This window comes from Pituophis catenifer, unplaced genomic scaffold (assembly GCF_029215685.1).
Source record: "Pituophis catenifer annectens isolate HBS135680 unplaced genomic scaffold, rPitCat1.0.hap2 SCAF_6, whole genome shotgun sequence".
NCBI lineage: Eukaryota > Metazoa > Chordata > Lepidosauria > Squamata > Colubridae > Pituophis > Pituophis catenifer.
In genome coordinates, this window is record NW_027256886.1 from 34,536,852 (window position 1) to 34,550,293 (window position 13,442).

The 13,442-nt window shown below is 34.7% G+C and overlaps 1 protein-coding gene across 1 annotated transcript in view; it reads left to right on the top strand.

Annotated features, from left to right (window-relative positions):
- LOC139318236 (glypican-5-like) overlaps window positions 1–13,442 on the top strand; it is a 318,571-nt gene that overhangs the window by 20,979 nt on the left and 284,150 nt on the right. Inside the window, exon 2 of the mRNA XM_070945581.1 lies at window positions 4,428–4,589. Coding sequence (XP_070801682.1) covers window positions 4,428–4,589 — 162 coding nt within the window. The remainder of the gene's footprint in view (window positions 1–4,427; window positions 4,590–13,442) is intronic.

Below are 13,442 nucleotides of genomic sequence, written 5' to 3' on the forward strand. Positions count from 1 at the left end.
TTTTCTTCAATCTCCGGTACCTTCACAAAGAAACTGGAGCACTGCAGCAGGATTGGAAAAGGCTAATATACAATGCCTTCAATAGATGTAATAAAATAGATAAGGCTGATGTAAAATAGCTACATGCATTCTATAATTAGCTCCCTATTCTCTCCCCCTTTTGCACAAAATATTAAAATATGTTCCCCACATCACAATTGTTAAGATATGAGTAGCAGTCAGATGGCTGATCAAAAATAATTTTTTTTAAAAAAAATATTCCAACAGTAACATATTAGTTTCCAATAGAAACTAAAACTAAAAACAATCTGCTTTTAATAAAAATCTACTGAATTTTCAATTTTTATTTTATATTTCTCATACAATACTTCCAGTCTTTTATTCTGTATCAGAACTTTATTGTATTATCTAGTAAACTAGATTTTTTGGGAAGTAGTTATTAGCTGCGAGATCCAATTTTCTGAAAAATAAGTGTACAAGATTTTTTGAGAAGTAATTATTGCGATCTGTTTGTATGACCTGTTTGTACCTACAGTGAATATACTACATACCCTACATATCCTTGTTAAAAGGCTATGTCAATGTAAAAAAATCAGATTAAGATAAATCATCTTTAATATAATCTATAAACTGTACAATTCAGTTGTAAAACAAACTGAAATCTTTTAGGGAAAAATAACAATAAAAATGTACAATAACTTGGTTACAAAAGTTGCATAAACTAAGGTTTTGTTAAAGCACCTTTTGATTTTTTTTTGACAGCATTCAGTTTTTTGTGGTAGGAGCTTATCAGCATGGCAAATCTTGCCATGAGAATTTTTGTAAAAGTGCTCCAAATATATTGTATTGCGAGGGCATTCCTTGTACACAGGCCTCTTCAGGTCAACTCCACAAATTATCAACTGGATTCCGAAAGTTTGATCTTTTTATGGGGAAGCCATTCTTTTGTTGATTTGGATTGTTGTCATGTTGAAAAGTGAAATTCTTCATCTTCAGCATTTTAGCAGTGGCTGAAGATTTTGTGTCAAAATTGACTGATGTTTGGGACTGCTCATAATTTCCTCCACCTTGACTAAATTCCCAGTTCTAGCTAATGAAAAGCAGCCTCGAAGCATAAAGCTTCCGCCATCATGCTTCTCCATGTGTATGGTATACTTTTGGTGATGCCCAGTGTTGTTTTTGCACCAAACATACTTTTTGGAATTATGCCCAAAAATTTCAATCTTGGTCTCCTCAGAACATAACACATTTTCCCTTATGCTTTTGTCAGACTTGATGTAGGTTTTGGCAAAATGTGGCTGGGCTTATATGTTTTCTTTGCAAGAAAAGACTTATGCCTTGCCACCCAACCTCACAGCCCAGATATAAGAAGAATATGGAGATTGTTGACAACCCATGTAGTACATAATCAGTACTTGGCAAAGTTTCCTGCAGCTACTTTAATGTTGCTGAGGGCCTCTTGGCAGGGTCTTGGATCAGTTTTCTTTTTGTTTTGCCATCGATTTTGGATGGACATTCAGTTCTTGGTAATGTTGTTGTTGTGCTATATTTTTTCCACTTGTTGACAACAGTCTTCACTGTGTTCCATGGTATATCCAAAGCCTTGGAAATTGTTCTGTACCCTTTTCCTGACTGATACCTTCCAACAATTAGACCTGTTTGATTCTTTGTAAACTCTTTGCAGACCATATCTTTTGCTGTAAGAGACAACTGAGTCAATCCTACTAGAACAGCTGAACTTTATGTGGGTTTGGTCAGAGTCACTTTTGTTAGAGTTTGCAGCAATCCAACCAGCACACAAGTAATTAATTCACCAGGATTCATGTATAAAAGAAACTTCTTTATATACAGTAATATAAATCACGATGCCCATGCACAATACCCATGCAGTAGAAGCCAGAACTAGAACTCAGAATCCAGAAGTACAGAATCTGCATAATACAGAGGCAATAATGCAAGGACAAACCAACTCTTTTATACATAACTGTCAAGCTAAGCCACGCCCAGGCTCCAAACTGTTTGAGTCACCAAACAGTCCCCATTGGCTGACCTGTTGCCTTGTCTATTCCAATTCATGAATTCTTATACACTGACAACTTTAATTGATGGCAGATGTGTATTATTTAACATCACATTGTGATTAGTTACTTCTGAACCCAGTGACATCCCTACTTATAAAGGGTGTGCAAACTTATGCAATCCCATTAGTTTTATTATTATTTTATTCTTCCCTAAAAGATTTCAGTGTTTTTCAATTGAATTGTACAGGTAATTTGTTATATAGAAAAATAGAAAAAATTCTAAAGTGTTTTATCTAGGTCTGTTTTTTTTTTACATCTCAAAAATGTATCTAGAAATATGAATTATTTGCTTAGCATTACTGAGAATTGACTGTGACATACTTTATTTTATGAATCAACAATTATATCCTGATTTTATATCTTGATGTTATTTCTAATAAAATAATAATATGTGAACATATTTTTGCATTTAAATATTTATTTTCATTCAAGTTGCAAAGTGAGTGTCTTTGACTTCCAGTTCTGGTAGATTTTAGTTGTCCAATTTCAGTACTAATATATATATATATTAGGATTCATTACTATCTCAGAGAATCAACTGATTTGTCTTTCTTTGGGAAGTTTTCCATTACAAAAGAGATCTTCATTCAAGTTAGCTGCCTTGAATAGTTTAATCTGACTCTAAAGGCAGCATCTGCAGAAAGGTGGGTCACTGAATGCATTGACCCCGCAGTTTTGCAAGCTGGCGTACAGATGTGCCCGCAGCTTGAAATCTGGTATGAATTCCTCTGAGTGGTAATAGGCAATGTGCCATTCAGTAATTCTGCTGTCTGGATTTTCTTCTTTCCCATCTCCTTTCCCTGTTCATCTATTCTATCTGTGGTGGTATGCTATGCATTAAATTTTGCAGCATGAATGTAGTTCTTTTTCAAATTATTGCTAATTATTAAATTCACATAGTTGCCCATCTTTGATTTTGCTAATTTTTTCAACAGCAGACTAATTAAGTATAAAGAAACGTATGTTGGAGTGTAGTAGTGAAATATTCTCTTCCAAAGCTAGTACTGAAGAACCAAAGTTTTCATATTCACAGTAGGATGCTTATGGTGACTTCAAGAAATTGTACTGGGAATGTGGCTTGCTCTATGTTTTGTCTTTAAATACTCTTTGTTTTACATTGTGCTCTTTGGCATGTAAAAGATTTATTGCATTCTACTTAGAAGCAATCTTTTTGCTATATGTAGGCTCTAGTCTGCAGATATTCTCTTCACCCTTCTATGTGTTTGTCCAAGAAATTAATGGGGCAAGGAATCTTAGCAACCGACTGCTGCTAGGGTCTCTGTGTCACGGTTTCTTCTGTTTTTTTGTATGGTGATTAATAGTTTTCCTGAAGATAAATATTTTCATCAAACCCAGTGTGAGATGCATAGGTGGGAACACCTGCAGAAATTCCATGTCTTCATGATATACAGTCTTGGGATGAAGAAAGGTTACATAGTCTTGGGATGAAGAAAGGTTACATAGTCTGTTTTGTACCATTCATTAATACCGCTTTGTTTACTTCAGTGCCCACCATATGGATTTAAGATTCTGTAACAAAAAGAGCAGCCATCTATGTCAGAGCCAATAATTTAAACTCTGGAGAATGTAACTTAAATGAAAAAGAACTTGATGTTGTGTTTTGGAGAAAGTTTGTAAGATTCCTGCGAGATACGAGTGATCTCCGACCTCCGGACTTTTCGTCGGGCCCTAAAAACTCATCTCTTTCAGTTAGCCGGTCTCTCTTGATTTTATGATTTTATGGTTGATTTTAAATTTTGATATGGATTTTAAATTGATAAATTTTAAACTATGGGCCAAATTTAATTATTTTAAATCTATTTTTAATCGTACTTTATGTATAAATGTTTTATTTTGGCTGTTCACCGCCCTGAGTCCGAAAGGAGAAGGGCGGTATAGAAATTTGAATAATAAATAATAAATAAATAAATAAATATATATTACATGTTAGCATAAACTGGCAGTTCATGCTACTACATTTTAAAATACTGAGCTAAGACCTCCAATAAACATATGTAGCCCATGTATTTATGAACAGTTTGCAATTACTAGCACAACTTGGCTGCATTATGATGGTGGTGTAATTCTAATAGGAGTAAAAAAAAAAAAAAGGCATACACTCATACAGTTCTATTTCTCAATTCACGTACCTTCAAATATTTTCCCCAGCCCCTGAAAAATTAGAGATTCATTTCATCAAATAAAGCGATGGTTAGATATTCAGTGCTTAAACAGTGCATAAAGTTTGAATTCTTTATTCTTTGATAACACTTTGCTAGTAAGAAATGTTGTTGGTCTTTACTGGTCTTACTAAATATATTTTCATTTTATTTTTTGTTGGTACAGATTCCAGTTTACAGATTTGCCAACACAAATCACCAACATGTTGCACTAAGAAAATGGAAGAAAATTATCAAGCAGCTGTTAGAAGAGAAAGAATAGAAAACACTCAGACTCTAAATTTTGAACTGAAATATATGATTGTTGGTCACATAACAGCTTTTCAAGGTAGGAATGCTGACATTATGATAAAACATTTCCATTTATTTAAACATTTAAAATCATGTTTGCTATATCACTTCTTCCTACATGGTAATTGATTGATTGATTTTAAAGGATGCCTGACTCCAAAGTGACTATGAGTGCCATATACTTTAAAAGAATAAATAAAAAGAACAGACATGACTATGATTATCTGGACAAAATATACTACATATATTATAAAAACACAACAAAGGCTCTAAAACCACGATTCCCCAAAGCCTGGGAGAAAGCCAGATTTTAAATGACTTTTGGAGCAGGATAAGGGTGGAAACCTAAAAACATGATATAAAAGAAACAGTTCTCTAACATTGTCATCAGTCCCCAGTATTCAGAGATGCAGTTCTGAAAATACAAGTTCTGTTTAAATATTGTGCAATGTCATATATCTAGAACTGTGGTTTTAGGAATGGCTGGGTAAGGTAACGCTTGTCACCTAATCATTTCAATACTTTCAGCATTATAGTTTGATGAAAAGCATTAAATTGAAGTACAATTTTTACTTAACAAGAAAGTACAATTTTAAGGTAGCCTCCCTTCTTTAAAAAAGAATACAAGTTATATTACTTGTATTTATAGATTCTGTTCTTCATTTCCTGTCCCTAGTCCTTCTGTGTTGCCTTATTGTGGCAAGGGGATATTACTGGGAGGGATAATTGCTGAGGGTGAATGCCAAGCCTATATATTCCCACTGGGTCACTCAAGGTATGAAGGTCATTCTGACTACCCAACTACAGCAAGCAGGCTTCTGTGGTGGGCAGCAGCAATGTAGGAAGATGTTGGAGTAAATGTTCATATTAGTGATAATGGCAAAGTCATTATTTCACACTGCCTGGGAGAAGGAAATGATAGACACTCCTGTATTTTATCAAGGAAACAACATGGGTAGAAGATATAAAATGATGAATAATATAGTCCTGGATGATGGGCCCTTCAGATAGGACTGAGGAAAAGCGGATAATAGTACTAGATTAAAATCTTCTTAATGTCTAGTTGCTGATGTTGCCATATAACAAAAGAAAATCCAAGCTGCAAAGGCGACCACAGAGGGAAGATGGAACATAGGACGCATAAACACAGATAAATTCAACACAGTGCAAATGAAATGAATAATCTACACACTGATATTTTAGGCTTCAGTGAACTGGACTGGAATTGAATGTGTTCAGTCCAAAACACACTGATTATTATTCAAGTCATGCGAAACAAAAATGGAATGGCACTGCTTTCATGATGATGAAGGATATATGACTAGGACAGTACATTGGTACAATGCTGTCTATAATTGAATAAAATCAGTTAAATTTTGCAGGCAGACTTTTATTATGATGGCTATCCAAATTTCTGTTTCAACCACTAATGCAGAAGAAGAGGTGGTTGATGAAGTTTCTGAACAAGTTCAGTCTGAAATTTGTGAACAAGAACATGAGAAAAAGCGTGTCACTTATGGTTAACTTTGGAATGCCAAAATTAGAAACAGAAAAGAAGAAAATGCAGGAAGACAATTTTATCCGTTTCTGCCAGTGCAATGTTTTCTTCATTGCTAATACAGACATATTTAGTCAAGTTCAGTCAAGTCAAGCTAAAGAAGAAAGTGGAAAAAGTTAACTGGTTACCAGTTAACACACAATTTTCAGGGGGAAAAAAAATCAGGAATCACTTTGAAGTCTTGAACTTTATTGATAGAGAAGTAGAAAAACTGCAGAATGGAAACACACACACACACACACACACACACACACTTAGAATGAATGTGGAACGTGATTGCCAAGAGCAGAAGAAGGCAGAATTAAATATAACAAAGAGCAAACTAGTGCCAATGGGTACAGCAACCATGCTTAGTAGTGACAACAAAAATGTTGAACTGGTGAGTAGTTTCTGCTTTTTTGATTGACTATCAACAGTAAAGAAATCACCAGTCACAAAATATCCTGCAGACTTCCAAGGGTAGCAGTGAAGACTTGGAAAAGATATTCTGATACAATGATATGTCTGTGTCTATAAAGACCAGTATTGTGTGGGCAGTATGATACCTGTGATAGTTTATGGAAGTGAAAATTGGAGTTTGAAGAAGCAGGATAGGAAGAGTATTAATGCTATCAAGCGTATTGATAGCCAAGAAAATAAAATTAAAAAATCAATCTAGGGCTCTTATCTCCAGGGAAAAATGCTTAAGCTCAAATTATCATATTTTGGGCACATTATGTTCCAAATTATGTTCCCCTGTTTGGCAAGAGATCAGTGTGCTAAGGATCAAGCTAATGACATATAAATCAATCTCTTGCCACTATTAGACTTCCGTTTTGTGGGCCTAGTTTCTGTATGATTTCTGTTTTATGGAACTGGTCCTATATTCTACAGAAACATGGAATAAAATTCTGGTGTCATTCATTTCAGGTAATAGGTGTTGCTGTAGATTAAGGAAAGCTTTATACTATTCCTAATGAACATGTTTCATATTTTAGCTAATTTTCATACAAGACCACAAACAAAACAACAACAGGCAGCTTTTTCCACTTGTTTGTCCCTAAGGGTTTCACACTTTTATAAATGTATTGTTACTTGGCTGGTAGAAATCTGCTTTGGCTGTTTGGTATTCTAAACTGCAAGCAATAGAGGAGGGGAGCTGGGATGAAGGGGTGTGGAAGAAGCAATTTGTTTTATTTCACTGCCTGGAAGAAAATAGTCTTAGTAGTATTCCACATAGTTCTGAAAATCTGGCACCGAGTCACATTTGACTCCTCTGCTTGCCAAAGGGGAAATACAGAGCCATTGTTGACTGACAGTGAATTATTCAAGTGATCTTTCAGCATCATTATAGAATAAAGCAAAGGTCAGAATAGATTAACCTGTCAGACCCTGAGGTCAGTCAAGCAGCTTTATTGCTTAACTGAGTGAAATCGGTCATTAGACTTTTCAAAGTAGTTTGAATTTACAAGCACTTTCCAGAAATAGCTGTCTAAATTATTGTATTGTAAATGATTATAAACTTGCTTTGTCCACCTTGGGTGAGAACATGCCAGCATTTCAGCTTTGCCTTCTTAAAATCTCAAAGGGTCATTTGTTCCTTGGGTTGGCTGAGGTTTCAAAAGGTGCTCTAAATCCTTTATTCAGATGACACTGTATCCACATACTATTGCTTAAGCAGGGATCTTTGGTTTTCATTTCTTTTTTCATTCTGAAATCATTTTCCCTGCATTTAGCTTAGTTTATTGTTTTGTGACATCATTATGAAACATTAAAGGCGGCATGCCTCAAGCTGATCTGCTGACATAAGCCCCTTTAACTTTTCCATGAGGAAAGGTGTTGTACTGGTGGAACTATTGATACTTGGACTGAATATCAAATTAGCCAATTCAAAACCTCAACAATTGGTAATATGTATCTCCAGGAACCTATGATCTTTCTTTCTTTCTTTCTTTCTTTCTTTCTTTCTTTCTTTCTTTCTTTCTTTCTTTCTTTCTTTCTTTCTTTCTTTCTTTCCTTCCTTCCTTCCTTCCTTCCTTCCTTCCTTCCTTCCTTCCTTCCTTCCTTCCTTCCTTCCTTCCTTCTTTCTTTCTTTCTTTCTTTCTTTCTTTCTTTCTTTCTTTCTTTCTTTCTTTCTTTCTTTCCTCTCATAAATATTTCTTATGTATCCCAGATTGTTTCTCCTAAAGTTTCTTTAAATTTTAATTTAGGTGAGATAACAGGTGACTTTCTAAGCATTTTTAGACAGAGTACAGATTGTTATAGAATAAGATACATGATGTTCTATCTAGAAAACCATGAATGTCTTATATTAAGACCACTCTTTAGAAGGTAGGGAATAGTCCTGCTACTGATATTCCCAACAGTAAAGTTATATTTTAAGCAGCTGTTCCTCTATCATGTTGCTTTAATTAACAAGTAGGAATAACTTGTAACTGAAGTAGGAATAACTATAGAAAATATAAAGTTGTATTATTTTTTAGTTATATGGATGTGTTTAGGCTTACACCCTGGTAATAAATGTGGTGAAACATCAATATTTCTCCACATTTATTGCATTTGTGGAGGTTGATCTGAAGCACCATTTAGGATGATCTTTTCTCTTGGAGGTTCTAGTTGTCATACCTGAAACATATTCAGAAAATTCTGATGAGAACCTCCTCTGGCTGAGGCCTGGGAATCAGCAGCAATCAAATATCTGAGGCTGACTCCTCCAGAGATCATCCAGACTGTGCTGGCAGTAAAATGATGAGGTTTCTGTTGTCAAGCAATTGTGCAGGCTTTGTATGCAGCCTATAGTCCAGACAATAGAGGAATTTGGTGGGTCTTCTTGCCAGACAAGATTACATCAGTTTTAATTAGTTCCCACCTTGCAATATCCTTACTCAGCCTGGCACTGTTTGGAAAAACCGAAGCCCAACTGGACAACCTTTACATGAATGCTTTGAATCTTGAGGGGTCAGTCTTTTAGAGGGATACCATTCCATGACATAGACACCATGATGCAAGTTGGTACTACAAGCAGCTTTGCTTAGCATAATTTCTTAGATCAGTTGAATATGGTTGGATTAGACAGTAATATTCAACCTCCTGCTCCAGGAAGGTTCACAACTCACATGCCAGCTAAAAGTGGACAAAGGCTATGGTTTCCAGGCTGTGTTCTCCATCTACTCTTCTAAGAATGAGCCAGTAGTGGGTTTCAAATCCTGTCGCTACCAGTTTACTCATGGGCGCGCACACTCACGTGATGCTTCTGCGCACACGCAGGAGCGTCTGGGTGGGTGGAGCCTCCTGCCGCCACCGCTACTGTTTTTCCCGATCCATGGCGAACTGGTAGCAACCCACCACTGGGCATGATTCTAGCAGGACACCAAAGTTATGCATTTATTGAGACAGTGCCACTTATTGAAAAGGAAATATGAGAGCTGAAAGAAACGTACAAGGAATAAATAATAGGACCAGACCCCCCCAAGGCCCATCTTTAGCTTGTTTCATCTCATCCACATAGTAAAACATCTATTTTCATAAATACTTGAGCAAAAATTTAACAGCAACTGCAGCTATTACGTTTATTGGCAGCATATTGTCAGTATATGACAATATAGTGACAGTATAGTGATGGTATCACAACTTGAATCATCAGGTAATGTCTCCCCATGCATTATGATCGGAAAAGATTGACCCCCTGTAACATTTCAGTTAGGCAGATTTATAGGTTTATAAATATATGCAACAATAACAACAATAGCAGCAGCAGCAATAACATACAACAACAATAATAATACCTTTCTCCAGATAAAGTATGTGAAAACAAATTTACTTTTACAATGGCATTTTGTCCAGTGCGTAGCCTTGGCTTAATTTGACTTCTGTTATTGGGGCTGCTATAAGTTCCATGCTCTGCATTTTGAGAATTCCACCTTAAATAAACACTGAAATAGATATCTCCCATCTAGTAGATATAAATATGGTTGGCATTTTTGCAAGACTTTTCTAGTCTTGCAAAGCAATGCTTTTTGTTGTGTATATTTCAAAACATTAAGTGAAAGTCTTAGATATTGAGTTAAATTTTGGAAGAAAACAAGAAAACAAAAATTGGCATAAGACCTATTAAGGAAGGTTTGCTTAAACATTTTATTAGAAAAAGTACTTTAATTATAAGATCTCATATCTTAAACTATATCCTACAAACAATTTAATAGGTTTGCGCCTTAGGCTGAAATGGGACAAATTTAACAGTTATCAGCCACATATAATAAGCTGTACTTAATATATCTGCAAACTGACATTATTACTTTTGATTCAATGCCCATTTCATACTTGTGGTAAGGCTTTAGTACTGCTGCAAAATAGAAAATAATAATAATAACTGCGAGAGTAAATACTAAACAAATCAATTACTTCATAAAATATTGCTTTTGGTTGTTGCCATCTTTAGATTTTAGCGGCAGAAGTGCTGAAAAGCCATCTGCTCTTAGTGCATGGGTAAAGATTAACTCAATGTCATGACCTCCATAGTTGGTCCATCATCAAATTCACCCTCTATTTTTTCACCTCATTACCTAATGAGTCAGTCCTACCTCTTCACAGACAATTTCCTTTTCTGCTCTCAATTTCAAACCTTCATTTCACCATAGTTATTAAGTCACAAGGAAGTAGAAAATCAGCAGTAAAGAAGTCATGGAAGATTTGGGCCCATTTTGAATTTTTATGGTGTTCTTTAGTTTCTAGATCTTCCTTTACAGCTGACCTTTAAGTATGGTCAAAAGCTTTCAAATGAGCCCTCAGCTTTCTCCAGCTTTCCGGATTCTGGTTCCCTTCATTTCTTGTGATCCTGTAGGTTTAACTAAGACGGGAAGGAAAGGGGACAATATAACTTTAGCTTAGTTTTTTGGGAATACAAGTCTTGGAAGATTCCTCCAACAAATTCCTCCAACAAAATATGATTGGAAGAATGAGTTAGGGATATGTTCCCTGAATGCCCAGGGAGATGGGGAAAGGAAACCAATGAAACATTTATTGTGTTGTTGTAATGGAAATTCCATCTTTTATATACTTCTGTGCAACATCACAATTTAAGTATGAAATGGCAGAGTTATGTCCATCTGATGTTAAATGTTTTATTATTTTGATATCACTGTGGCTGGTAACAGATGTCCATTCTCCTGAATATTTTATAAACCATTATACTGTTGGAAAACAAGTAGTCAAATGTAAGCCAACATTTAATTAATTAAATTATGAAAACTTGGATTTTATATGCCATTAAAATTTTAAATTGTACAGTGATTATGTATGTATGTATGTATGTATGTATGTATGTATGTATGTATGTATGTATGGAACTATGAACAAAAGTTAGTCTGACATGTTCACTTTGTACTTAACACTAGTTTTTTTTAAGGAGCATCACATTTTCTAAGCCAACTTGCATACTTGGTGGCTTTGAATAAAATAATTTTAGCATTTAAGGAATTCCTTGGATGATAACTTTGAAGGCTAATTATCAACCATTTTATTACCATGAACCACTTCTTGATTGATCTTGGCAGTAGATCTTCTCACTATTTTGTTTTATAACATACAAAGATTCCAATTTTAATTGAACAGTGTGTTGTCTGGGTACAAATCATTTTAAGAAATAATAATCAAAGTGTTTACAACAATATTCCTTGCATTAATATCAATTATATTAATATTAATATTACAATACCCAACCTGATAGCCGAAACCACCTCTATTTTTAGAATCTTGCAACATTTTCAAACTTTTCCTTGCTTTATTTCCTGTGGCAAATATATTTTAATATTGTTTTATTTAATTCTTCAAAGTATTTTTTCCAGTTTTATTGGTATTGTTTGAAATAAATACAGTAATCTTGGCAAGATATTCATTTTTAGAGTGGCTATTCAATCTTCTCACTCCTTATCAATAAAAAATGTGGTGACCTGATTGTGTTCTAAACACGATAAAAAGGAAAATCAACTTCCTATTTTAGTTATATATAATGCAAGGAATACATTAGATGCCGTTTTTGTCCCATCATATTACAGTTTAGCAATAGCCTTCGTACTTTTTGTATATTTATACAAAATCAGCTTATTGTCCCCAGAATCTGGTCCTCATTTCACCTACCTTTGAAAGCATGGAAGGCTGAGTCAACCTTGAGCCTGGTGAGATTTGAACTTGCAGTAATTGCAAGCAGCAGATGTTAATAACAGTGCTTTAGTCCACTGTACTACAGGCTCTTCCTGTGAATATTAATATTCACTATGAATAATAATCAAGAATCTTATTTTTTATGTCTGAAAAGCTCATCTATTCAGAAGATTATGTTATTCACTGTGTATGCATGGAAAGATGGAACAAGGTGAGATTAAATTGTTGTAAACCACCCAGAGTCACATTGGGAGGTTGCGGGTGTAGAAATTAAGTAAATAAATAATAGTTTACATTTATTCTCACTATTTATATACAAGGGTTATATATAGCCAGAGGCTCAATATATGATTTATGATATATTCATATATCTCTAACTTTTCCATAATGTGAAAATTTACACATAACATGGTGTACAATGTGCTCATGCACATTTTCTCTTAAGACATGGAGAAAAAGGAACTTTTCTAAACAAGATAATAATTCGACATCACTTTAATGTGAATTTATAGCACTGACCACTATTAAAAAACTCAAATTTGTGGTTTCTATTATCCTTTATCCTAAAAACCACAAAGGATAAGAGATGAAAGAGCTAAGCAAAACAAAATATTAAGATCTAAGAGCCAAGCTCAGAGAGCACCAAGGACTGTACATTAAGATCTAAACCAGATATTTTCCATTACTTGTGTAACATGTCACACTGTATTTCATTCCATGAAGTAGTCCTGCTACATATTGGTGTTACAAGCCCATAGAAAATGATGGTACCCCATTTAATAAATACCTTTAATTGCTAAACATTCCTTATTTTTAAAACAAATTGATTTGTCAGTAACATATTGACTACTTTTTCAAGCATGTTATAGTTGATTAATATTATTAGAGAGAATATGTCCTACTTCTTTATATCAATTGTTAGCAATAATGGAATGGAATGGTTTACCTCAGGGGTGTCAAACTCGCAGCCAATGGGCCGGATGCATAATGCGCTGGCCACCCCCACCCCTGGTTTAGCAAAGGGGAAAAAAGTTGCGATATGTCACGTGTCATCACAAGTTTGACACCCCTGGTTTACCTGGTCCCTGAACCTAAAAACTACAACTTCAAATGAAATCAATTCTAAAATGTGTGTCGTAACTTTTCACTTTTACCTACAAACAATTTTGGCAACACGAGGGAATAAATAAAATA